Genomic DNA, 27,721 nt, shown 5'->3' with positions numbered 1-27,721 from the left:
CAAATCTCCTGCCCATCTTTCTCAGGTAACTTTTTCAGTTGGACAGCCTGGAATGTTGCATTCTTGCAGATCCATGTATTGTTACCATCATTTGCATTTTTAGGTAGTACTTTTATTATTCTAATATGCTACCTTGGCATTAATTCATACTGTATCCTCTGCATTATATCAACAGGCTTATGGCAGTATATGTTTATCAAAAGTTAGGTTTCTGGAGTTAAATTATTTAATAATGAAATTATTAATAATTTAAAATAAATTAGATTTAACTGAATAATTTAATAATTTAATGATTCTCTTACAATAATTGAGATCAAAATAAAATGCAACATAGATAAATAAGTTCACCTTGTGCACTAATTTATAAAAAAATCCTGTGTCATTTCCCAAAATCTGAATGTCCAATGTGAAGGATTTCTAGGAGAAGTGTTGTGAATCCTGTCTCTAGGACAGTACTCCGTGTGTGCTACAAACTCAAAACTACAGTGGTTCAGTTTTCTTTATATCGAAAGAAAATTGGCAAAAATATTGTTAAAGCCTTTATTTGCTTGTGGCAGTTTAATATCTGTACAGTTTTCCTCTGTCTTAGTGTAAATTCTGTCATGTATGAAGTGAGGTCGTGTTTTTGTGGCTGTGTTGGTGTTTTGCCTGGGACACTGGTGTCCTCTGGTGGACTGGAGTAGTAGCATTAACAGACCAAACTTGTTCCTAGATTGATGATTTATTACAGTGACAAATGAAAAGTGTAAACATTTGCAAACTATTGCACAGATGTATAATTACTGTGCTTGTGTTGTTTTCAATTACAGAAATTAAGACCACGAAATGAACAAAAAGAGAATGAGCTGGTTATCTCTCTTTTGAGAAACATGTATGAAGAAAAACAGAAGGACCATGTTCATGTTGGAGAAGCAAAACAGGTAAGTAAACATTCAATTTTAGTTCATGTAAGGAGAAGCCAGGAAAAAATTTTCCATTCCATTTTTATATCTTTCCAAAGGCAAATTTGCATCACTTGTAATTTGAAACTTCAGCGTGTAAGCAGTGGTGAATACTGGGTTTGCTTATGGTTCATAAACTGTTGTCATGTGCCAAAACAGATATCTCTGATTTTGAGGTCCCTGGTGCAGTCTGATTTCAGGCCTAGGAGAAGGGATGCAAACAGGGCTGACTACTAAATCATTTCTTTGTTCTCACTGCAATGAAAATTCAATATATGTGAGAGAATGTATAGTGAATTTGTGGTTGCTCTCAGCTGATCTGTGGCATTTGCCATCTCGCTGTCAGTGTTGAGTCAGTAATGACAACACATTGGATTTGGTCATTGATAAAGCTATTACATTTACTCAGGACTGAAAGTTATTTCTTGTGTGCAAACAATCATTTGAAGTGGCCTTAAGATGAGGAGGATTGCTGCAGAAACAGCAGCAGAGACTCTCATCTATGTCCAAAGAGATGAGCTACCTTTTATTCTCTATCAGGTTCCATCAGTGCTGTTTAACTATTTATACAGCACAGTTAAGATTAGGGATTGGTGGTTTTGGATGCCTTGGTTTGTGAGTAGCTACCTTGGGACAACTCAAGGTGGTCAGTATTTAAAAAAGGATTCCATCCATTCACTGAAAACTTTCAGTTCCAATTATTTAGACCCTTTTAAAAGTCTTGACTGTCCCTCTACTGTTGGTTGATAATTCCACTGTGATGATTGCTGTCAGCCATTTGTGACATAAACTAGGGAATAAATATATGGAGAGTAATTAGACCTGTGAATAAATTTGGAAAGTAGCAGCAAATCTTCCTTTACTACATTTTCACTTTGTTAATCTCTTCTCCTTTTATGGCTTACTAGGTAATTATTGACCTTCCTGAGTAAACAGAAGGAAAATTGCCTATTTCACTCTCTGATTTATTGTCTTGGGCATCTCACCAGAATTATGCTTTTAAGATAAAAGCATTTCAGTTGTGGGATAAGAGGAAGAAACTTTGTCTGAGGTCCTCTGTCATCATACCTAAAATATTTTTGTTTGGTTTAATGCTAGCTGATGGTCAGTCACAAACAGCTTGGAAATAGGGATATACAAAGCAAGATAAAATCTTTAGGTATGAAGTATGTCTTCAATGATTTGAAAATTTATAAGGCCCGCTGCAATCTCTTTGCTCAGTTCCTGAAACCAAATTGGTTAATACAACACTTGCAAAGATGCCAGCGTTCTAAGAGGGGAACTGATTTTCCCATAATCTATCATTTGTCTCAGCATAACATTTTATATTTACTCTGATAATTTATCTCCAGGCCTGTGTAATAGCAGATACCTTTGAACACATACTGTTATTTGTCTCAGCAATCATTAACCCATGACACCCTGATGTTCCTGTTCCCTTCTGCTCTGCACATTCACTTTCATGCTTTTTATTGCCTTTTTAAAAAAATATATTTAAATCAGGGGAGAAAAAAGATGAAATGTGATACTAGTACATGGATCATGTTTAACAAAAACACTTTAAAATAAGTGGTTTTTTTTTTTAAGAATGTAATAGCAAGCAGCATCTGATTTACCCTTGGAGAATAAAATGAGGGAAGGTGACATGGTTTAGGAATGGTGCTCAACATTCAGTGCCCCCACCAAGACTCTCCAACCCAGGCACCTACAGTGGTGGGATGGAGAGTACAGTTGGAGGCACAAAAGGCAAAGATCATAGGCTGAGATAAGAACAATTTACTGGAAACAGCAATGAGGCAAGAAAATGAGCAGTAATAGCAGCAATACTAGTCACAAGAGTGTACAAGAAAAGAAATTATTCACACAGAATCCACCCCCCAATGATAGACAGTACTGGAATGGTCCTTCCTGATACTTTTTTTTGACTGGAAGGAGCTCCTTCTCTCTGAAGAGAGACCCCTACCTTCAGCAACGACAGATGGTGTAAAATATCCTTCAATTCCTGGCCATGCCCGCTCCTGGCTACTGCAAAAATTAACCTTGGCCTGGCATAACCAGAACAGAAGTTAAAAAGAAAATACAGGAGCCTGTAAAGTTGTCATACTGGAAAGAGAATGTTTTAAAATTACATCTGGGCAGGACAATTTGGTGATGGTTATAACATATCATTCACCTGCCCGGTAGCAATTGCACAGATCAAGCATTCAAATCTCTGAATTTAGGGACAAGTAGAGAGGGCTGTGGTGCCTGTCAGATTCAAGATGAACCTCCCAAAACAGCCTTGAAAACTGAGCTCTGGTTTCTACTGCAGATATTGGGTTTGGATGGTAATATTTGTATCATAGTATTGTTTTTTTGTTTGCTACATTAGTATTCACCAGCACTAAAAATGGACTGAAATATTTATTTAAGAAGCAAAACTCTCGACTGGCAGTTAGCTTTAAGATGAAAATGTTTCTACTGGTGAAATATGTAGAAGATAGATTGTTACATGTCTTCCTGTCCCTTAGAAAGACACATTTTACTATAATGGAGAAAGTTGAGAGTTTCTGTTAATGATGAGATTTTGATTCATTTCTTCGTTGAAGAAAAGGGAATCCATAAGAAATCTCTAATCTATTACACTTAAACATTTAGAATTCGTACAATTCTACATTGGCATAAATGAAAATTTATCAATAGAGCTGTAAATCCGTATGAAAGTGGCAATTCTTCTGAAGCATGTTAGTTCACTCAACTCATTTCCTAAGAGATTTCCTGTCCTTATTTTTGGATAGTTTGTTAAACTTCAGTACAAGTATCACTAACAAAAAATGCATGACAAGCTGAGGACACCAGGAAAAACTATTGGTACAGGTTATAGAAGTCTTCAAATAATTCACTGAGATTTTCTCCATGCTGTTAAGTATTTTGCGTTTCTGTTTTTAAACACTTGCAGGCTTCACAACCTCCTGCTGAGAATGCTGTAAATGAAGTGTCCAGCAGTGCTTCGAGATTCAGATTAGACATGTTAAAGAACAAAGCAAAAAGGTCTCTTACAGAATCTTTTGAAAGTATTTTATCACGTGTAAGTATCTTCATGGTTATTGTCTTTGAACATAATGTTTATTTGATAGAAAAGTCTTATTTGTTAGCATTCCAGGCCTTAGCCCGAAGGTTATTAAAGTCACAGTGACAAAAATATTTGAGTGTACATTTTAGAAGACAGAAACAGCAGGGCTTTGGAAGAGAGAATACCAAGCCCTGGATGAAGTGAACTGATTACAAGATGAGAAAGTGTGTATATAGGCATTTTAAAAAATTAATATGAAGATTAATATGAGGACTATAAAAAGAAACAATTGGTTTATTTCTCTTTTGGATTTAAAAAATTAAACCAGTAATTATAATTGTTTGCTTCTCTTTATGTGGAAGGAAACTACTATGGAGCTGACTAAGCATTCCTTATGAGATGTGTTTATTAGTGACACAGAACTGATGAATAGTGGGATAGCTGAACTTTTAAATTCTGTAGATTATTTAAAGGTGAGGAATGTAAAGAATGGCACTAAGAACATGAAGGCATCTATGCAATATTACATCTGGTAAAATTCTCTGTAGACAGTGTCTGGAAGTACTGATTAGTGGAAAAAACTTCAGCTTCTATGTGATAGTGATTCCTTTCCACTTAGTTAATTCTGTGATTCTGTGAAAATATTTATCATGAACAGATCACTGAAATTAGCTACTGAAGTAAACAGCAACAGTTTGAAATTAAATCAGATGTCAAGTTTAATCATGATTTAAATCTATGGAATGTCTTCTCATTCAAATATCCTTCATTCTGCACCTCATGAGAGAAGTCTGAGGAAAACAGTAGGAGGCTTGGAAGGACTTCTGCTTGACAAAGGATTAAAAAATCAGACCTTTTCCCTTAAAACAAAAGAGTTGTGACAGAATGCCAAACAACAAATATTCAGGAACAGAAATTGGACGGTTACATTGAAGCAATATCTAGTACAATTTATTGGTTCACAGACCAGCAACTCATAGTGACAAAACTAGGTTTTCAAAGCTTGTTTCAGACATCATATCTAACCTCTTCTCTTAAGACAAATGATAGCAAAAGCCTGGTTTTCCTGTTACAATTGTACATATAGAGATGCTTTTTAGTTTTGTATCTCCTCTTGTTACTTCCCAGTCAGCATTTCTAAAATTCACCTCTGTAAAATCCTACTGCAGCTGTGATCATATGTGTAACATATGAAATATGTTAGTGTTGTTATATTAGCTGAAGTACTGTTCTAATTTTTTTCTGTTTGCTCAGACTGGTATAAGCTGCCTTCATGTAAGCATAGCTGTACACTGGTTGCATTTTCACTGGCATTGCTGTTTTGATGGAAGCTCTTGATTTTGATCAGATCTGGAGCCAGAAGTTTTGGCTGGACTAGAGAGATAGTCACTGTTGTGAATAATGACAACATTTTATATTTTACCTGGAATAAAACTTCAAAGAGAAGATGAGGTCTAACTTCAGAACATTAAAAAATTTTATAATTTAAAGTTAGGAAGATACAAGTTCCATAATTGTGTTAGCACATCCAAATTCATCAGATATTTTTTTTTTGGTTACACAAAAACATTATTCAAACAAATGATATAAAAATATTGTTCACAGATTCTACAGAAATATTTATGCTTTCTGATTTGTAGGCACTTAATGGTAATACCAGAAATTATGTTGTCCTGTGTATTAAATTTATATGGGTTTAGTCCTGTGTAAAAGGCATCCTTTTCATTTTTCTGTGTCTTTGTAAGTATCTAATACAGAAGATACTTTAACAGTAGTTCTAATACACATGAAATATGTGATTATGTACATATCATGGAAAGCATATCATTGCCCATGAGAATTCTTAATCTTTAATTCTATAGGATCCTTCAAGTTGACAGAGACTATCCTGAATGAGGCTTCTGTTTCCCATAGGGGAAAAGGGTCTTTTTAGGCATTTCAGGAAATTAAATTTGATACTGTCTGTGACAATTACAGATCCCAACGGTGCTACCCAAGTCTCTTTGGTGTGCCCTATAAATGACAATCTTATCTGCTAATGTGCTTTATTTCTACAGGGCAGTAAAGCCAGAGGTCCACTGGACAGGTCTGGTTCTGTGGATTTGGACAGCTCTATGTCCAGTACCTTAAGCAGCACAAGTAAAGTAAGTAAAGCCTGGAATAATTGTACATATTTAGACACTTAAAAAAATATTCCCTGAAACAACTAAGTATGAAATATGATCAGATGTGAAATATTTCAAGTTACTTTTAAGCTTTTCATTCTATTCCCTGTGTTATAAACCTGAGAAGTCCTACTGAATTAGAAATGCCTTGTACTATATGTAACATATATTTTGTATGAATATGTGAAATAATACATTATATAATATCATCTGAATTTTACAACAGTGTGCAGCAAAACAAGTGCTATAATGACCATGCTGCTGATCCTAATCTGACTGGTTTTAGCCCTGGAAGTTCATACCATGAATGCAGAACTGTATTAAAACAAACACAAACTAAAGCAGGAAGTAATTTCCCTGTTTGTGTGGTTAGAAAACTTTTAGTCTGTATAAAACAATACAAACAAACAGCATGGAAGAAGCCAGTCTTCTTCCCTGGAGGCAGCATAACACTCTGCAGGCTTAGATATACAGCTATTGATTCTGCTGTAATGCCTGCTCACCTGCAGACTCCTGACGCCATGTAAACAAGAGTCTGCTCTTTCTGCTTATGTTTTTGAAAGATTGGCTGATTCTGCAGGAAACACACAAGGTGAGGAATAAAGAAAATGCATGGCTTGGGATTGAAACAGGCATCTAGTCATAGGCTTAAGTTCTTTGTGTGAATCTGCAGGTAGACAAGAGGAATATTACATGGTTAGATTGGGTTGCTAAAGATACATCATTCTGCAATGCCACCCTTTTCACTGTTAGCCAAACATCACCATTTTGTTCTGACCCTATTTCTTTTGAGTTGTATTCAACAAAATACAATTACTCTCAAAATTTCTCAAAATTACTCAAAATTTTCTCTGCAAAATTAAGACGCTGCTTTGTTGGCCTAAGTGATGAATAACAAGGACATAAAACATCAAACATCTTTCTTTGACCTAGCTTGATAAAAAGATATGTGTGGGATGTGAATAATGACATGGTACTGCAATCTCAAAGATGGATTCTAAGCCCACACATTGATAACCTTATTTCTTGCACTGCTAGGAGCCACCATTGTGTGAAAAGGAGAAAGACAGAATTCCTGCGCTTCCTGCGGAAAATGCTGTCAAGACCAGTGGATCGCTGGATGATCTCTGCAGCGACACTGAGGATTTCTCTCTGGAGCAGGCTGTTACGTTGCCCCAGCAGAGCTTTCGGAGGCGAGCAAACACACTGAGCCATTTACCGAGTGAGAGCCGGGAATCTCTGGGGCCTGCCGAAACATCGCCATCTGTTCCTCAGAGGAAACTTATGAGGTATCACTCAGTGAGCACAGAGACTCCTCACGAAAGAAAGTAAGCCTTATTAAAAGCAGGCTATGATTTTGTTTGTTAAGGGCATATTTGGGAATGATAATTGCATACCAGGTATGTCCTCTTAATGGATAAGAGATGCAGTGTGTCACTCCTTGGAGGTTTGTAGGTATTCTTTTTAAAAGCACCTTTAGCCCTGGGTGCTTCCCAGGAGAAAGAAGACATGAGATGTATAGTTCCACAGTATATGTCACAAACTACTTGATTCAGTTATATTTGTCCAAACAATCATTTTTGTTGTTTTGATATGTGAGCAGTATAAATAAATGCTACTTCTTGTTTTCTATTTGCAGAGAAAAATCCAGTAGCCTCTGTGATCCTGAAAACCTTACTAGTTGGTGATTTCATTTGTAGCTTTGAAATAGCACACAAAAGTGACTTAAAGTGCCTAGTTATGGGTAGAGGTGGGGCTCCTGTCTAGCTTTTCAATGAGCCTATCTAGATTTTACTCACAAAAACAAACCACTAATTGCTTTAATATGAATACTCTTCAAGCTGTCCTCCTTCAAAGGTCTGCCTCTGCATCTCTAGTCCCCTCCCTCCTTTCTATCTGGCTTTTTCCAATTACTGTTGAAATACTTCTGTATTTCACTTTTCATTATTGGAACTCTTGATCATATGCCTGACTTTCTCATAGAAATCAAGGGGAAGCACGTATAAGGAAAAAGAAATGGGGGTGTTAGAGCCATTTTTGGTGAGTTATAATTGGTCATATTCTAAAATGCCTTACTGAAGCCTGTAAACATGAATTTGGAACTTTGCTGATTGGGTTAAAAAAAAGTTAATGTTCTTACATTTACTGCATTAACTGTGAAAAGCATAGGAAATGTCTCATTTACATATGCCAGCTCCCTTTCAAAGATTAGAGAAGGGATTTCATTTTTTTTTTCCCCTCCTTTCCTTTCTTTCTGTGTGTTCTCTGTGCTACCTCAACTCCATCGCTCTGGTTGGAATCCGCACTATATGGTGTGAACGAATCTGTCGGCAACTCTAAAAGTTCTTCTGGTCAACTTGCACGTTCTCCTACTCTAGCTCGTCTTAATCCCTCGGCCTCTTCACCCAACTTTCTAAAATATCTAAGGCATAATTCCAGTGGAGAACCAAGCGGGCATTTTGCACAAAAAAGGTGAGCTAGTAGCTGCAAATAGTTTGGGCTGGTGTTTGTTTTCCTGTGTCGTAAATATGAAACTATAGTACAAATAATTAAACCAATGTAGTATAGACCAAAGGTGGTAGATTTTTATGGGAGAGGAAGCTCTTTAACTGCTCCACCATTAATGTAGAGCTGGTACTTACATAATTTACTGTTTTAATCAATCAAATTCTTTCAGACACTGGCTCTTTCTTTAGAGCCAGTTGTTCCAAACCAGTTTGTTATGCAGCAGACAGCAGCACTCCTTAAATTGTGTGAGGGATAAGTTGCCAAGAACCTGAGAGCTCACTCTGTTTGTCCTTCCTGAAGCATTTGGTTCTGTCCTTTGTTAATGGCAACACAAAAACATACTACTTTTCTTTTGTGCCTGATACTAAAGACAAGTTGACTAAGTAGTTACGTGGGACAAGAAGCAGCAGGAATATGGAGAGCTGGTAGGAAAAAAACTCTCCACATACAACCCCACCACCATCCCCACTCCTCACAAAACAAAACCCCAAGAACGAACAAACAAAAACCCCAACCCATTAACCCATCATTTGTCTTGGTTACTTGCAGCAGTATCAAATTATACTTTTTCATGCCTTCTTTCTTAGAATTAAAATATAGAGAGAGAGCATTGAAGAAAAGTTCATTAACATTTGTTTCCCTGAGAACCTGAAACTGAGTGGCTCTCTAAAAATCATAAGGTGTGAAACTCTTTCTTAACCCTTTGAGCTAAAACTGCTTATTTCATCTCAAAAGGCTAATGAGACCAAATGTCCTCAGAAGCACTGTCAACAGTCATTGGCCATTGGCAAGCAATTTTTATTGCTATTGCTGTTTATTTTTTGGTTTTGTTCTCATGTGTGAAAGTTTCCTGTTTCCCCAAGGTGCTGATTTTATAAACCGAAGAAAACACTCAACTGAGAATGCTGCTTCACCACTTTCTTCAGTTGTACTTGCTGAGTACTAACTAGAATCTCTTAATTCAGCTTTATCTCAGATGTATGACACAGCTCAAGGCAGGAAATGCAAGTCTGCAGTACCATTCTTCAATTTAGTAAGACTTACTTGAATCCTGAAAGTTAAATCCTCAAAGCAATTTTTTCCAAGTGATTTGGTAATGATTCTGTACACACAGTTGCAACTTCTCCTTTCCTTTCCCTGTCTCTAAGGGTATGCCATATTGAGCATCCAAGCAGCAACACTGAAAATGGAAATTGATAGGGATGTCAAATGGGTTAATGAGTTTAAATCAATACAGTCAAGCTTCCCAATTCTGTAAGTGAAATTACCATGTAATTGTAATGGATTTACACTGTAATTGTAAATGAGCCCTGTTTGCAGGGCACACCATGCCACAGCCTTATCTTCTTTATCTCAATATCAGCTACTAAAGAACCTGCTTCACTTCATGCTAGTGATCATCCAGAGTATTCTGCCCTGCCCCACTCTCTTCCATTCACATCTTCAGGAAACAGTGCTAAATGCCAGCCAGATAGAACATTATGGTTTATCAGAAACAATTCTTTCTTAAACTTACTTTTGCAGGAGTAAATTCTCCTACTCATGTGATTTTGTGTACTTGTCTCGTAAAAGGTTTTCTAGTATTGTCAGCCAAGTAATTTTCTGTAATTTCACTCCATGCAAAAACTTCTCATTATCTGAGTTGTTCTTACTTCATTTTATTTACCTTCCTCTGAGTATGTTTCAGACTTATTATTTTAAAAGACAAATAATTATTTTAAATGAAATTAATTTATGTTAAAACAATTATGTTGGCCAGAAGACTGTTGATGAAATTTGATTAGTGCTCCTGTCTGTTGCATAAATAGAGCCACAATCCTGAATGACGAGTCAGAAGGCTTAGCTTTTAACTTTTAAGTTCCCAGTTTGTCTGAATAAAACCCTGTTAATGCTTTACAAAACAATTTTTGCCAAAGTCTTATTTTTAATTTGCTAGCACAGAGATTATCAGTGTCAGCTTTTCCTAACCTTTTCCCCCAAACTTAGTCAGTCATTGAAACTCATATGTAAGAAAATGTCATAAAGTTTGCATTGGTTCTTATTAGATTAAAGGAATTTATTTGAAACATGCACTAAAAATCTTGTAATAGAGCAAAGAATAATAACTTCACTGGAAGTACATTTATATACATTGGAACATTTTAGTTTGCCCAAACAAATATATATCTCAAAGTAGGGCTTTGTTAGCAGTTTTAGTTTTGACTTTGATATTGATAGAAGATCTTGATATTGAGATCTTCAGGATTTAGCTGCCTTTTGTTTGAAACATAGGAATGTGTATTATTTTTATTCTGTGGATTTATACTTCTTGGTTCTAAACTATACTTTTCCCAACTGCACTCTCAGCATCTCCTACCGTACTGCCTTAAGGAAAAAGCTTCATTCTTCCTCTTCTGTGCCAAATTTCTTAAAATTTCTGGCTCCTGTAGATGAAAATAACACCTCTGACTTTAGGAGCACAACAAGGTAGGGTTCTCTCTTAAAGCCTGGAGGTAAAACTGTATTTTCAAAGACTTCTTTGTCTGAAATATTTCAAATGCTTCTTGCACTTGCAAAACTTGATTTGTGCAAATGTTCACCTGCGTGTATTCTGCATGTAACTGCTGTCAAAAGAAATAAGCTATCCCAGACTACTCTGCCATTAGGATTACAGATTTTAGTAATTTTTGATGTTGCAATGGTCATGCAACTTACATCTTTGTATTTCTTTGATTATTCCTGACATAGAAGAGTTTTCACTTAAGAGAATATATGATTCATCCTAAGCAATGTCAGTGTCCTCAAGCTGGAAGGAGAGGATGATCTGTAAAATGCTCCTCCCTAGATGCTATCTGGATTTCATTTATCCCTTTCAGCTTCTACAAAGACTCATGTAACAATTTAGCTAATAGTTGGGATAAAGCAATGAATAGTTTAGAGTTCTAACAGATAAAAGTTATTAGTGGGAATTTTAATAGAAAAACAGCATTGTTCCTCGCTATTTTGTTTTGTATTCTGAATAAAAACCTCTGTTTGGCATGAGTGGATGACATCAAAGGAGTACTATCCAAGGTTCTTGGATTTTGTTCCCGAGTTTGTTGCATTTTTCAAAGGTGGACTTGCTAACAGAAAGATTTAAAGTTTTTCTCCCAGTCTGTGTTGGGACGGGATATATTGCATACCCACTGCAGGTTGGAAGTTCAGTTGGTGTTTATAAAGCTCCTTGATGAGTACTGATAAAAGGCATCAGCAAGTCTTTGTGTCTCCTGTGAATAATTGATAAGTTTTGTGGATGGCATGTAAATAGTGTGATGGTAAAGCTACATTATTGTGTATGTATCTTTATATGCTCTTATTAATATACTGCTGCAAAGAAAACTGAAAATTAATTAGAACTGGAAAGAGTAGACTGTACAGAGCCTCAGTGCTGTTTGCAGCCATGTGTAAGCCTCTGCCACAAAGCAAGTTTCACCTTCCGAGCACTGCGAGCTTGGCCCGGCATGTGCACAGCCCACTGCACTCCCAAGGCAGTGCCCACGTGTTCCCAAGGGCTGTGTGGCTGTTCCTGCAGCCCAGGTGACCTCCCCACAAACTGTCCTGTGTTCTGCCCTTTCAGCGACTACGAGTCCAAGCACGGCCAGCCGGCCCTGGATGCCGACAGCCCCGTGAGGACACGAAGGCATTCGTGGAGGCAGCAGATATTCCTGCGAGTGGCCACCCCTCAGAAAGCCTGTGATTCTCCCAGCAGATACGATGGTAAAGCCTGGGTTTATTTGCTTCTGTGAGCTGATTTGTGTATGTAGTGTGTGAGGTGTGAATCATTGTGTCCACCAAGGGGATCTGTTTGCCTGGTGTTCTGATTATATTGTCATTGCAGTTTGCCACCTGCTTTTTGGTAATACTCAGCTTGTTAGCTGTTGAGTTTTTAAATTTCAGCTTCATATGTAAATTGTCTCATGTTAACTAGCCAAAGAAGAAATTATTTTTATGTGTACTATTTTAATGAGTTCTGGGAAAAAATGCATCACCAATATTATGCTGAAGAAAAGAGGATGCTTCTATTTCATCTTTCTGTGTTGGAGTATAGAACTACAGACTAGAAAAATCCAGGTGTACCAGCAGGAATTACATTTATTTTATGATCTCATTTGAGTTTTGTAGTGCGTGCTTTGTCATCATGTATGCTGCTCTAGTCTGTGACATTTGCCACTTGAGACATAATTCTCCACTGTTCCCATAATTATTTTGTGAAATTTTGTAGAGCTGAAGACCCACAGACTAGAAGAAAACCACTTCACATAACCATGCATGTGCATCATTTTGTGCATTCACTTTATGTAAGCCAGATAGTACAGGACATGCTGGGGCCAAGAATCCCTGAGAAAATCCTCTGGCTCACTAAAGCTTGAATTTCGCAGCATGAGCTTTGTAAGCTATAACTTCTGACTTACCTCTAAGGCCATTGTATGAAAAATAAGAAAAAGTGTAAGGAAACAGAAAGGAGCAGTATCTTATAGTAAATGTAATAAAAAGTAACCCTGTTAGTGTCACTGAGATGTTTTTTTTGCATCTTAAAGTGAGATCTCAATTAACTGGAGTAGGCACGTAACAGAAGTGTTTCTATCATAATTGCACTGCTTGCAACACAGTTTGAGTGACAGTCAGGTAAGCTGCATATATGGGCACAGATGCCTCTCAAATTTAGTGTACTTCAATGTGAAGTGATCTCAGGAGCATGTTGTGTGAACACAGATGTGGAATGCTCTGTTGTACTTAAAGGCATGTTATATGAAGGGCTGTTATGTCAAATTTCTATTTTTACAAGTGTGATGTCTCCCTTTGTGACTGGAAATAGTCTGACTTGTTTTCGAAAGCCACATAACCTTCCCATATTAAATAGGAAAACAAAATCCACACAAATTGCCTACCCAAGCATTTCCTCTGAGACATAATAGCTGCAAGATACAATCTTAACAACCTACAGCTGGGTAGGCAGAATAGTTTGGGAAACAAGTGCGGCCAAGATGGAAAACAGGATGTGCTATTAATAGGACCAGAAATTTTAAATATTTGGCTTTTTTCTTCATTAATTTTCTTTTTTCTTTCACTGTACATAGTTTATGAACAGAAGAAAACTCAGAGTCAGGGGTTTTTTTAAATTATTTAAAGGAAATACTGGGTTTTTCTATTTGGACTTCTATATATCTCCTGGAACATTTCTGGCAGTGAAGGATGCTCACTTGTTATCCAGTCTCAGTAGCCTTAAAGAGAGCTGCTGTACAGCTGGTCCTACACTGGACTCACCACCATAGTTAACTAAGAAACCCCTCTAGTTCCAAAATAAATGTAACTACCTGTCATTCATCATCTTGTTTTTCTTTCATATTGTGTCTTTTTTTAAGTCTTTCTCACTTTTTTTAGACCAATTTCCTTTAATTTGTACAAACAGCTGATGTATCACCAAAAGATCAATTTCAGCCAAATTGGACAGAGGGCAAAGAAGGTTTTAAAGATAACATGCTTTGTCATGTTCTGCAAAAGTAAGCATGAAGGGAGGTGAATAAGGGAACATCTGTGATTTATGAGTTCCCCTTCATAGACGCAGACTCCACTGACCAGTTTCTCCCTTCAGGTGCCGTGGTCAACACCCTGCTACAGAGTAATCTGCAGGAGGGGAGTAAGGAAAGAAGCTGGGAAAGGGGTGTGTTTAAAAGCTAGTAAGTCTCTCAGCCAAGAGACCCAGACCTCTGTGACTCAGAGATGATACAATTTTTCAAGCTTAACCTAGGCTGCTTTACTAAACTTTGTGTTAAAGGTAAAATCCACCAGGGTGCCTGAACTGTGCATTGCTTTGACCACATGTGGGCAGGCATTGTCAACAAAATGAAACTGCTCGGTGGCTGTAATTTCTGTGGGTTGTAATGAGTAAATTGCACATAAGAACGTGTAAGTTGTCACAAGAACTAGAGACAGCTTGAAGCTTTATATTCACAGAAAAACCTAGGCTCTGACACTTGTGGTTTTGTTTGTACAGGCAAGTGGTGAGCTGAGTCTCAAAGTGCATCATGTTCATTGCTGCTCTCTGTGTGGTTAACACAGCAGGATATGAAGGTGTATTTACTAAAAGTTAAAAAAAAAAAAAAAAAAGAAATCCCAGACAACTAGTACATAGCTTTTACTGAAATTTTGAATTTGGAGGTACTGAACTTGATAAAAGTCTGATATCCTGAATTTCCACTTGAAGCTTGAACAGCTTAAACAGCACTTAGTCCCACTGTCTTGCACTTCTGATTCATTTAATTCTTTAGGAAAAGCTCATAAATAGTTTGAGCTAAAACTTCATTTTCTATAGCTCAGTTGGGACAAAATGGTTGCTGGCTGTGCTTTGGGGGTTGCATCATGAATTACCAGGCAGGGAGTACAGTTTATTTTGCAGACACCATGATTTAAAAGGAAGGATTTACTATACATGAAGGACAGTATTCTGTCCTAAATCAGTAGAAGAAAAATACTGCAGACAGATATGTTAGAAAGCCTTTTTTTCTTGCCATTTGAGATTCCTGCCTTGCCTGATGATTGGACTAAAGTAGCCATGCTCAGCAAGGCAAGCACTGTGAGATAACACAAAGCATTGTAGAGAAACCATTACTTTTGGTTGTTGTGGGAGCAAAGCCCCAAGTACACACCCTTTTCCAGCCATTTCCTGCTTGTTGGTGCTGCCACTTTCCCCTTCCCCTGGTATTTTTCCCCGCTTCTGTACATAACTTTACAATTAAGCACATCAGAGAACTGTTATACAATTTGCTGCTTGACAAGAGAGCCAGGTGATCCCTGGTGAGCCTGAAGATGAAGCTGATGTGCAATTTGAAGACCTAGAAAGGATTTTCTACATGGGTGAAATGATCTGTAGGACTTCTAACACTTTACAGCTAGTAGCTGGAGGATGGAGTGCTGAGTGATGCTAGTTCCCCTGTAGCAAGCTGCAGTTCAAATTCTCCAGCCTCAACTCCTGCTGTTAGTGGCTTCCCCTGAGCCGCTGTGATTGTGCGAGTGGTGTGGAGCACCAGGGGGCAGAGTTCCTCTCACTGGCACCTTCAGACACCGTGTCTCATCCTTGGAATTCTGTTTTTGTTGTTCATTTGTGGGAGTGCAGTGAGTATTGAATCCTGCAAAGTCGAGAGATGGAAAAAGGGAAGCAAAGTCTTCTTACAAAACAGATCACACTTTGATCTGTTTCAATACTACATTTATTTTGAAAGAAGGTTTTTATTATTCTTTTTCTGAAGCTCTGTCTCTCCTACTTTCTGCCTTAAACATTCTAAGTAATAAATGTGTTTCCTCAATTATTTGTTTTTTACCTTTATATCTCCTCACCCTACTTGCAGGCAGATGCTCCTGCTTCTGTAGCATCACTCAAGAGCCACATTTTTTTGGTTATGGAAGTGGCCTAGGACTCTTTAGTTCACTGGTAAAAAGGTGAAGAGAACAACATCTCAGTGATCATTTTAAACCAAATGAAGTATGGACACACTCAAAGGCCCTGATTTTCATTTGGGTCAGTTTTCTGGTCCCACTCACAGTATTACACAAGAAATAGACCAGGCAGGGACAGGGGTCTGGAAGGTGAGGGTGGATGCCCTTACTCTTCTCAGGAGCAGGACATCCTTAAATCTGTGTAGACTGATGATGAAACTTCACCTTGCACTGCAGTGCAGCAAGATATTCACTTACATGTATTCAGCATCTACAAATCTCTGTACAGTGGGCAGTTTTAACTACACTTCTCACATAGTGACTGTTCAGAATTGGTCATGGTAGGAGAACTGTTTTGCAGATTGTCAAACTCCCAGCATAGTCAAGTCAATTGCTGGATTTAAGGGGATGTGAGTAGTTTTTGAAGGAAATGGTGGGAAAGTAGTTGTGCTTGTTGAAGCTTTCTTGGTGAGGGAGGTGTGTTGGAAGTAGACAACAAGATTTTTGTAACAGTTATGTCAATTTTAGGTTGGAGAATTGTTGCCAGGAACAGAGAATGGGTGATTTGTTTTAATGTGGGCAATATGTAATGAAGTTGCCTGTTGAATAGTGAAAGAATTTGAAATCCAGAGCAATGAGATGCTTGTACCACTTAGCAGTATTCAGCAAATAAATTCAGATAAAAAATCAACTACATTCTATTTTAGACCTCATTAATTAAAATTAATTTGGTTTCAGCCTCTGTCAGATAGAGGTGTCAAACTGTTAAATCCTATGTGCTGAAGAAAAGTTTGAGTTTGAAGAACTGTTATTCTTTAAGCCAGCTGTAGTTAACACCTACCTGTCTGTTTATGTGCTTTGTGGTGTGGGCTATATCTCTTCATTATTTAAGCAAAAATTTTAAAAATAATTTTGTAGGAGCATTGCAAATACTATAAGCTGTTGCTTTAGCATTCTGTGCTTAAGAGTGTTTATGGGGTGTAAACTATTTGTAATATATTTGTTTTAGCAGCACAGTTATTATTAATTAAAAGCAGTTGGTCATAATTGATTACTCAGTTCTGCTCCTTTCAGAGCAAATATGTGCTCAATCTTGATTTGCAGCATAGAAGTTTGGCTACGGCCAGTAAGTGCACGATTAACGTTTGATGTCTTCTGTGCCCACTGAAATATCAGGGCATTCCTTTCTCAGGGATTGATAATATTAGCAAATGGGATTAATTTCGAGCTAGTGAGTACTTTTTAAAAAAGTCGTGGCTTTAAAAGAAAAGCAAAGTCCAAAGCAGCCTTCAGAGCTGATTTTAATCAATAGTGTTGAAATACACAGTTTTTCAATAATTCCTCATTCAGCCATTGCTTTAAGTTGTATGTCAGATTAGAAGAACTTGTTGCTTCTTGTGATTCTGTTTCTGAAGCTTTCTGATTACAGAAGGCTCCTGGTCATTTTACCACATCTGGTTATGAAGTTAAATATTCCTGGCAGCTGTGTAAAATAATAGAACTATTATATCTTCTGTTATAGAAGCTTGCATTTCTCTTTATTTCTGTATCTTTTGGCAATTGAAACTTAAATGACTTTGAAATTCTCATTTGTTTGCCAAGCTGAATTTTGTAAAGTTTAAAATACAACAAAGAAAAATAACATAATGTAGTAAATAAAAGGCGTAATGGATTCTTCTGTCCAGATTCTCACCATATTTTGTCTGACTTTTTAACCCCAGAGAGTGGATGTGATTGGTAAATACTGCGTGTAGAAAGCCATGTGTAAACAATTTGGTAGTGAGGTTGGTGGTAATGCATTATTCTTGAGCCTCCTCCCTATCAGCCCTTGCTTTCTACTTGAAGTGTTGGAGTTTCTAGTCAAAGATAAACCTTTTTGTCTTGGTTTTGACAGTTGAGCTTGGTTAGACTAAGTGATGCTGAAAGAATGTTTTTTAAATTTGGGCTTTTAGGTTGGTTTGTCACTTAAACCTTGTTTAATACTAAGGTGGATTGATTAGGAAAAGATTTGATAAGCTAATTTTTTATTAGTGATTTACAAATGAAATATCCCTGTTCATATAATTTCTGATTAGATGTTGTCTGTTTTAATTACTACTGAGGTCATTCACCATCTTTCCATGTACAGGCTTTCTTTAGTATGGGCCCTGGTAGTAATATATCAGGATACTTCCTTCTTAATCTTTTACTTTGTTTTTGTGTCATCTTTCCATTTAAGAGTTTTGTGTCATGCATTTGTTGATCCTTTTGGAGTGTAGGGATACTCTTCACCTTAGGGTTGAAGTGCCATGTGAAGCCAAGAACTGAGTATAAATGAATAGATGAGCTGTACAAATTCCATCTCAGTCCATTGTTCCTACTGGCCTTGTCCTTTGTTGGGTATTATAAGTGGTGGAGCATAAGAGGAGTGCTTTTGAGGTACGTATGGATGTGCTAGAATATTTGAGCAGCATTTCCATCTGGTTCATGAGAAGTGTCATCTAAAATTCAGTACCTTGAAGAAATTCTCACAAGCCCAGGAAAGATGGTGGTTTTCCCAGTGAAGTGCAGTTTCTCATGGAATCCTTGGGTTTGACCCACAGACTTGTAAAATTCCATTGTGCAGAAGAATAGTTCTGAAGTGCAGTCCAAACATGAACCTCAAATGGAAAATTACCATTAAATTACCATTGATAAAAGGTTCTAACAGTTATTGAGTCACCTTGCCAAATCCTGAACCTTAGAGAACAAAAGTGCTATAGGCTTGTAGGAGTTGCGTGTATGGAGGTAGAATTTTATGTGGAAGCAAAGGAAGCAATATATTTAAAAGGAGTTAGGGTCAGGTCAAATGTGGAATAGGAGTCAACAAAAGCTGACTAAGTTGGCACATGAACAGGGAAGCAGTCTTTCAGTGTGTGCTGAAGCATTCAGATCCTGCTTAAGTGCACCTACTAATCTCATAAAAGTTCTGAAGGGTACACATTGCTTGGATGTTAACACATGGCAGTTTGGTTCAGTGGAATGTGAGCTGCCAGTTAGATGCAGTTGAGTTGCTCTACTGTTTACCTTTGCTTTCTCTGCTATCCTCCAGATTCCCAGTGTGTAACAATGCAATACTCAGTTCCTTGTCACCGTGTTTCTGCTCTTGTCTGTTCTGCAGCTGGAAGCTGGGTGGTATGTCTCTCCATCACCTTGTATGTTCATGGGCATGGGTTAGTGCTGATTTACCAAATGTCTGAGTTTTTTATTTTGCTTTGTGGGATTACCTTCATGTTCCACCTTCCTCCCTCCTTTACCAGCCAAACAGCTGATGCAACTGCAGACTTCTGACAGGCCACCTGAGCAGTTAAACAGGTTCATTTTGCTTTCTGTAAATCTTGCCAGCGTGCAGACAGGAAGGAAGGCAGCTTTTGAATGTCTTATACTTTATCAGAGTAGACTTTAGACTTTCTGTTAAATGTCCACAAGTGATAAGAAGCAAAAGAAAAAAATAGAAAAGGAGCTGCTTTTTGGAAGGCAAAATCAATCCTAGGATTCTTCACAGAAGCATTAGAGGTAGGGTTGATAATCATAATTGTTCAGCTTATAGAATTCTGTAACCTTTTGATTTTCTTTTATAGCCTTAAGCATTATTTCTTTTAATGAATACTGATTTTTATCAGATTAGTCAGCAACAGATGGGAAATTTTCCGCCTAAATGGAAGCAGGACTGTGGTCTTCAGTAATTAATGCTTTGCAGCAGTTCAGGTGTTGCCACAGTTTGACCACTGGAGAACGACAAGTGAGTAATGTCTCTGATAAACTTGTGAATTTGGTACTTGAAGACCTGTCCCTGAAATTTGTCCTGAGGAAGCAGGATGTGTACGTTAAAGACAGGAAGATTCTAGGTGCTGAATATGTTCGTTCTTGCTTTAGGAATGCAACATGTTTAATCTGTTTCCTTGCATGTGCTTTGCCAGCCTGGGTTTTTTTGGGTTTAGGGCTTTTTTTAGCAAGTAGGTACCCATAAACTGTATCTGGACATAGTCTATTGTTTTCTAACATATTAGTACATATATGCAAACATAAAATCAGAATGCATGTCTGATGCTAAAAGAGATACATAAACCACTGGGAGGACCTGTAGAAGATACTTGCTTCCCCCAGGATGTGCCTGCACTCCATAGTGGATGTAAAATGTGAATAGACCACAGACACTGTACAGTGGATAAGGGGTTTCCTATCTAGATCACTTTTACTTTTTTGCATTGGTGTATGGTGAGCACTTCTGTTGATTCCTGTTTCTCATGGTGTCATTATTGTATGCAGGCTTAGAGGAAATCAACAATTTCCTTTGAAGATTGTCTTTTTATTTCTTTATTATTTTATACCAAAAAAAGTAAGTGAATTCTACCAGCATTATCCTTAAGAGCATTGCCCTTTAAATATTTCTTAATATGCACTAAGGGAAATTGGGATCAAAGCTACTATATTTAGAAATTCTACACAGTATAGCATGTGCATCAAAACCTAGAATTGTATCAAAACCAGCAATCAAATAAAAATTATTTTCCTTTAATGGTCAATACAAGTTGAAAGTTATTGAGTGTGTGTATCTTCTCTGTGTGCTGACATTTGCCCGTAGCTCTTCCATAACTGCAGGTCTTAGCCCATTGAAGTCTTTCCATTTACCTGTAAAGAAAAAATAGTAATGTTTCCCAGTTTCTTTTAATGAATACAATAGTCTTTTCATTGTATTGATACTTTTCATAACCAGCTGTATTTCTGCGTGCACTTGTCAGTTTTCCTATTTTCTTTGTAGAAATGGTGATTGCCATTAAAGTGTCAAATATTTGACCTTTGCTTAATTCTCATTCCCGTGGTGTTCATTGTTCTTTTAAATGCTGTAGATACCATAAGTGTGGGTATCCACATCTAGGTCCAGGTCTAGGTTGTAAGGGTTTAAATTGTTCTGCTAGCTGAAAATGTTGCGGTCTTTTTTATATGTGTATTTTACACTAGACTTTGTGGTGACAAGCAAATAAATGTTGTATAAGGAAATGGGTGGTATTTGGAGCCATTCTACTTCTCTCTGACTCCTTGAGAGGAGAAGATTGACAGTGGCAAGACTTAGAAAAGCAGAAGTGAACAGCTGTGAACATTTCCATTCTTAGTCATTTGAGCTTGGTTGTGCGAGTGCCTTCGAACAAACAAGGAAAGAATAGCTGCATATGAGCTGTGTGAGTCAAAGCAGAGTGACAGTCTGGGCAGAAATTAAAGGGGGGAAAACCTTCCTGTTTTGTTAGTTTTGAAGAGATGAGATGATGTGTGTGTTTAATTCAAAATCTTTACCACCATGTTAAGCAATGATAAAGACATGGAGCACTGTTCAATATTCCTGAATAATTGCTTCAGGAATGCTCCTTCTGCAGGAGCTGTTTGAAATAGCACACACAGATGTGTGTCCTTGGCTGGTGAATCTGTGAATGGATTTTGTTGCACTAACTTTAAAGAACTGTCTTGCATGTATAGCTCAGAGAGCCATTTCATAGCCATTCTGGTTGGGTGAAGCAGTGCTGTTGCTATGGCCTTCTCTTTGAGATTTGGTAGGAAGAGATTTGGTTGTTTTGACCATTCATTTTAAAGTTGGTGAGTTGAGTAATTTTTCTGCTAGATACACTTCGTGTCAAAGACTACTGAGCCTCCAGAGAAGCTATATAAAACTGTAAAGTTAAGTGATACTACAGCAGGTATTAAGAAAACAAAGTATAGCAGCTTGTGCTTCTTACATTGATTACTTATGTAAAACAATGTTATATACCCTCTCCTAAAAATAAATGATTTTTCAATTTGCCTGAGATTTATTTAATGTTCACTTTCTTTTGTAATGTTTTCAGTCTTAGAATTGCTCTGCATGCTTGACAAAATTATATATTTTGTGGTAGGCCATCTGAAGCCAAAAGAAAAAACGCATAAGGTTATGATATGGTTAAAAATGAGAAGTGAAAACAAGCCTGTCTAAAGTGCCTGTCTCTCTTTCCACCTATTTACTTTAAGAACTGGTAATCATCCCATTGTATGGCCTTAGGTGGTGGTGTGTTTGTGCAGCTAAGGGCGTGTGTTTTCTTTGTTAAACATGCTTTAGAGATTATTCTTCAAATTATGTGGGTGTTCTATTTGATTTTATCTGCTATTTGAGTCATGCCACGTTTCAGCTGTAGGTTATGTTTTTGTAATTTCTCAAACTTGCCTTTTCCTTTCAGTTCTCTGTGGTAAAGTTGTAATTAGCAAGATGTGCTTTTGTTGTGTGGTACAATGTTTTTACCACGTTATAGAAAAAATTGTTCTAGGCTTTAGCCTGTATGATTCTTATTCTAAATCAGCTTTTAAGTCTGTTTGAAACTCTGATTTGGGAAACCTTGCTTGGTATTGCTACCTCTTACCTATATATCTATCTGTCTAGATATACATGGATACATGGGTTAGTGTGTATGTATAGATGTGTGTATCTATATGTGTGCAAACTGTCCCTTCATTCCTGTGTTCATGACATCCAAGTAGTTAACAGCAGCTTCTCTTTTTCAAAGATTACTGTGAATTGGGAGATCTCCCACCCAGATCCCCATTGGAGCCGGTGTGTGAAGATGGCCCCTTTGGGCCGGTGAAAGAAGAAAGGAAGCGGACACCCCATGAGCTTCGAGAGCTCTGGAAGAAAGCCATTATTCAGCAGATACTGCTCCTCAGAATGGAGAAAGAAAACCAGAAGTTACAAGGTTGGTGAAGTTTTGAGTACTACACCCTACTGCAATACAAATTCACCTTTCAGTTTTCTCTGTGGCCTTGGTAGTGGATGCACCAAGCCTTAATGAAACATTCTAGGAACCCACAGCTCAATCAGATTAGCAATGTTTCCCTCAGCACTCATTAGTGTAGGTCACAATGTATGATCATTTTTTCATTACTTCACCTTATTGTTTGTTTACTTGATATGAAAGGACACTTTTTTTACCATGGCTGGTGTCTAGAAGCTCTCACAAGTAATTCAGCATGATCAGTACAATGAACTCAGTTCTTTTCTGCATTCACATCCACAGGTCCTTGTCTAAGTATTGGTCATTGCCAACATTGTGTTTAGCCAGTCTTGAGGCTCAAAGGAAGTTCTTAAAGAGGTTCATGTGGACATGAAACTATGGGTTCCTGCAGTAGCACCCACATTGTGCAGGCAAGGTTTCTGCAGGGTGGTAATGGTTTAGATTAGTCCAAAGGGGCTTGAGAAACTGTAATTTTCAGTTGTTCTTAGCCACAATTTTTCTGTGAATGACTTGGCTGCGACAAATCCATTTTGGTGGCAATTTTTACACATGAAGAACAGGTGTATGCAGAATCACAAGTGATTGCCTTTGAGAGCTGTTCCTTTGAAGATATGAATGATGAGGACAGAAATTTTTATCTGGGTGATTTTAGGTGTTAAGGAAGGGGGTAGGCACCTAAACCCTCAAAAGGGAAGGTACCTGGCATGAAAACGGCAATATTTCTTTTTCTTGTCTTTACTCGAGGAAGGATTGACTTCCAAGTGTGTAGAGAGAGGGCCCAACTGTATGAAAAGTTCAGTACACCAAGCATGAAATCCCTCTCTAAACTCAGGCTAAGACACATGGCTGGAAAGACAGAGCACCTCTTGGGTATTGGATATGGCCTGCCAAAGCACTTGGCCCACCTGTAGGCTGTTTGCTCCCAGCAGTGTAGCTCTCCTGTTTCAACCCTGTTTGAAGAACACTTGACACCCGAGTTCCCTAAGAATGCCACAGGTAACAAGCGTGTTCCAGCAATGTACTAGCTAATCCAGTAAAATAAAATATCACAATGGATACCAGATACACAGTGTCCTTGGCCAGAGGCTGGGGCCATCTGGACAAGAGGTGCTAAGAGAAATGATTTATACAACCTCTCCAAGCTTAGAACAGTGCTGTTGTAGATGAACTTCTGTAACTTTTTTATGGCATTTGGAATTAAATGTTCTCTGGTTTTTGTATATACACTTCTGATTTTTTTTTTACATTTCTCTTGTATTCAAATTGTCTAAATCCACAGCCTGCAGTCAGTTTTTTGGCAAGCGCAGGTCGTTAATATCCATACACATTTTAGCAAGTTTAACTAGATGCTCCAATTTTGTCTGCCCAAAAGAAAAAATTGCAAAACCATCACACATACATTAAGATATGCACATCTAAAAAGCTAGTTAGTGAATGAATGAGGTGGGTGTTGGCAGAACTGAGGGCCAAGCTGTGCTGTATGCCCTGTGGGGTGAGGAAGTTGTCCTAGGTAGCTGCTGCATGAAGAGACAATACTTGAAAACAACACATAACTGTGCTGCAGTGAGCACAGCATCTTTACTAGTAGTGCTTATGTGTGATATTGGGTAGTGTCAGTATCTAAATAAGGTTGTTGATAAAGGCATATTCTCACCTGAGTCCTCACAAGTTACATTTTTGCACATAGCATAAGAAGACTGAATAAAGCAGAAAAGTCTGAAAAGTTGCCAAGCACCAGAAAACATTCGTTTGCAGAAGATGAAACATTAAAGGATTTCTCCAAGTTTGTTTTCCTGCAACCTGAAATTTAAATGCCCCTTTTTAAGTTATGTTATACAATACCATCTGTGTTTTAAGGTTTTTAATATTCTGATTTATAAATGTGTTGGTTGTGACCTGACAAAAATATGAATAAGTTGACAAATAGTTTAGATAGTCTGGATTACTTTCATCGTGAACATACAGCTATAAGAAAAGTATGAGTGGATGTATTTCATGTATCTGTAGTTAATCACTGAATTAAAAATTAAATATTCTGAGGTCCAAATCTTGCAAACACTTGAATAACCTCACAACTCACATGAATAACCTCATTGAATAAAGTCATTCACATGTGAAAGCAACTACAAGATGAGGAGGTACACTTTCCAGATATAAACAGTTCTTTTCTTTTTAATTTTTTTAAAATCTAAATGTTTGTGTAATCAGTGGGGGTACAGGACAAGATAACCCTATGTGACTCTTAGAATTCAATAATCTAAAAAACCTGAATTGTAGATACAGATCTCAGAACAAGTTGAATTTAGTGTGTTGATAGTGTCATTATGCAATGTAAATGTCAGGCAATCTTTAACTGTTTATTAAATTTATATAAAGGAGTATTTGTATTTGAAAATACAAATAATGGAGAATTAAATTATCAAAAGATAATATAATAACGTTTTAACATAGATTGTCTCAAGACTGAAATGGATAGGAGTGATTCTATGAGTTCATACTGTGAAATCCTCAAAAGTAGCAGCAGGCTTATGATATATGGCAGAATGTCCTCAAAATAAGAGTATCTTGTTATCATTACAGTAATGCATCATCACAACAAAGAAGCACTGTAAACACATGAGGGCAAATTAATAAAAAAAACCTGGTCACTTCATGATACATTGTTTCATAAACATAATTTCAAATCATGTTATTTGTAAGATAATTACCTTTTAATTTTTGTTTAATACTATGGAGCCTTTCCAGACTTGTATGTATTTTGAACTTTTGCTCTGCTTCGTTTTTTGCAAGTAGAGACCTGCTCTTGTCCTGGAACTAGGTGCATTGAGTACTCAGCCACATTTCAGCCTAATTAAAAATTTGAAACCTATTTTGTTAATTTCTCTATAAATTTCCCACTGTTTGTCTCTCCTTAGTGCTGTCTTTGTAGCCTGGTTTCCTTATAGCATTTTCTTTCATCACTCCATCCTTTTGGGAATAGACAACTGACATATATCTCATAGGAACTACACCTCTTTTTCTCCTCTTCTATTTTTTCAGTCTTGTTACTTGCACAGGTCCATCCACTGTCACAAAACATGCTTAATTATTTAGTTTACATGTTTAACATTAATAAATTCTGTTTTCCAGGAACATTATAGTACTTAAATGCCCCCATAGAAAAAAAACTTAAAAGCTATACCAAGACACCCTTTGAAATTCTCACTCTACTTCTAAACTTTGGAATTACACTCAGCTACATAATAATTTTCATTTCTGCCGTGTTTCTTCGATGCTTTCCCAGCTATTGTTTTTACTTAGTTACTACTGTTACAGGGCTGTATGCATAACAAATAGATGATTAAACTGGGTTTGTGTTTTCATTTGCTGAAAATCTTCTGCACTGAAGAGCTGGGAAAATGAAAATTTCTGTTATGAAAATCATATGTTTATTTCATTAGTCATCATGTCTCATGTTTCTTCATATTAGGAGTTGATTAGGAGTAGGGAATTCAATTTAACTGGCCAAACACAATTAATATCTTTAGAAAACCAAACAAACCAATCCAACCCCAGAATCATGAAATTTTAGGTACGAAATGTTTTATATGAATAGCATGAGAAAGTTGTAAATTAAATTAATCCATTTTACAAATAGTAAACAATATTAACTGCTACATTCATTATGTCACTTTTTAGCATCTGAAAACAATTTGCAGAACAGGCGCCTGAAGCTTGACTATGAGGAAATCACACCATGCTTAAAAGATGTAACTTTGATTTGGGAAAAAATGTTGAGTACACCTGGAAGGTCAAAGATTAAATTTGATGTGGAAAAAATACACTCTGCTGTTGGACAAGGTAAACAGTTTGTTTTTTGAGTTGTTGAAATGCATGTAAATTGTATCTGAAAAGGATAACCATATTCTGCCTAGTGCTGTTCCTCAGGCTGCTGACAAAACAGGTCACAGCTTTTGCTACCATCATGGTTATGCAAATGCAAGTACCAGTCCCTTTCAGTGGTAGCTGCAGTTGTTATCACTGGAGCTACAGCATACCTTTTTGAATAATATCTGCCCTTACCAGGAGAGTTGTATGCTACCTCAACGCATTACAGTTTTTGCAATCTGATTTTATAAATTAAGAGTTACAATTAAAAAACCCACCTGGATAATGCTAGTAAATGATGGTGTGAATAACTGAAGAAGCCCTCTGCACTGTTTTCTGGAAATTCTCTGTTCCAGGCTGTGTGCTATGTCTGTGCCCAAGCAGTAGACGTGGGTATCTCTGCAGAACTGCCTTTTCTCTGAGTTCAAGAGCTTTCTCTGAGTTCAGGAACGTTGTCCCTGCAAACACCACTTAGAGTCTTCCTCACAACTGCAGGGCTGACCAACCACCCCTGTCTCCACTGCAGCAAAAATAATACAACCAAAGGATGTTTTTTAAATGTTGTTAGAAATTGGGCTATTACTCAGTGTTGCATTTGCCATGGTTGGACCCAAAGGCCTTAGGCTGAGTGCTATATGGACTGATGGTGAAGATGACTACTCTAAGGAGCTTGTTATAGTTCTTTACAAAGCTTTCCAACATGTAAAGGAAGTATCAAGACTTAACCACTGTCAGAAGTTTAGTATTTTAAATATTGCACTTGACTATGTGCAATTATACAAACAAATTAAACCAAATTGCCCATTTAAAATAACTGGGTAAACCAATATTTTTAACAATATCAAATCTTAATGTGTTTTGTTATCTTTCCATGTAACTTGTATGCTTGAGTAAGTCTTGATGTCTCCTATTGTTATTGTCCTCCATATGTCACATATATACCAAAAGAAAAAAACAGTCCTAAGA

General features: G+C 37.2%; 1 protein-coding gene across 9 annotated transcripts in view; it reads left to right on the top strand.

Annotated features, from left to right (window-relative positions):
• TBC1D1 (TBC1 domain family member 1) overlaps positions 1 to 27,721 on the top strand; it is a 101,335-nt gene that overhangs the window by 55,020 nt on the left and 18,594 nt on the right. For 5 of the 9 annotated variants that reach the window (XM_064418414.1, XM_064418411.1, XM_064418413.1 and 2 more), the window contains 9 exons: positions 810 to 920; positions 3,880 to 4,008; positions 6,051 to 6,137; positions 7,197 to 7,486; positions 8,502 to 8,630; positions 11,013 to 11,132; positions 12,262 to 12,401; positions 22,664 to 22,849; positions 26,567 to 26,728. In XM_064418414.1, the coding sequence (XP_064274484.1) occupies positions 810 to 920; positions 3,880 to 4,008; positions 6,051 to 6,137; positions 7,197 to 7,486; positions 8,502 to 8,630; positions 11,013 to 11,132; positions 12,262 to 12,401; positions 22,664 to 22,849; positions 26,567 to 26,728 (1,354 nt within the window). The remainder of the gene's footprint in view (positions 1 to 809; positions 921 to 3,879; positions 4,009 to 6,050; positions 6,138 to 7,196; positions 7,487 to 8,501; positions 8,631 to 11,012; positions 11,133 to 12,261; positions 12,402 to 22,663; positions 22,850 to 26,566; positions 26,729 to 27,721) is intronic. The other 4 variants (XM_064418415.1, XM_064418416.1, XM_064418418.1 and 1 more) reach the window with 4 other exon arrangements.

The sequence above is a fragment of the Passer domesticus genome, chromosome 4, assembly GCF_036417665.1.
Source record: "Passer domesticus isolate bPasDom1 chromosome 4, bPasDom1.hap1, whole genome shotgun sequence".
NCBI lineage: Eukaryota > Metazoa > Chordata > Aves > Passeriformes > Passeridae > Passer > Passer domesticus.
Note: the sequence above shows the minus strand (reverse complement) of the source record. Positions and strands in the feature narration are given on the sequence as shown.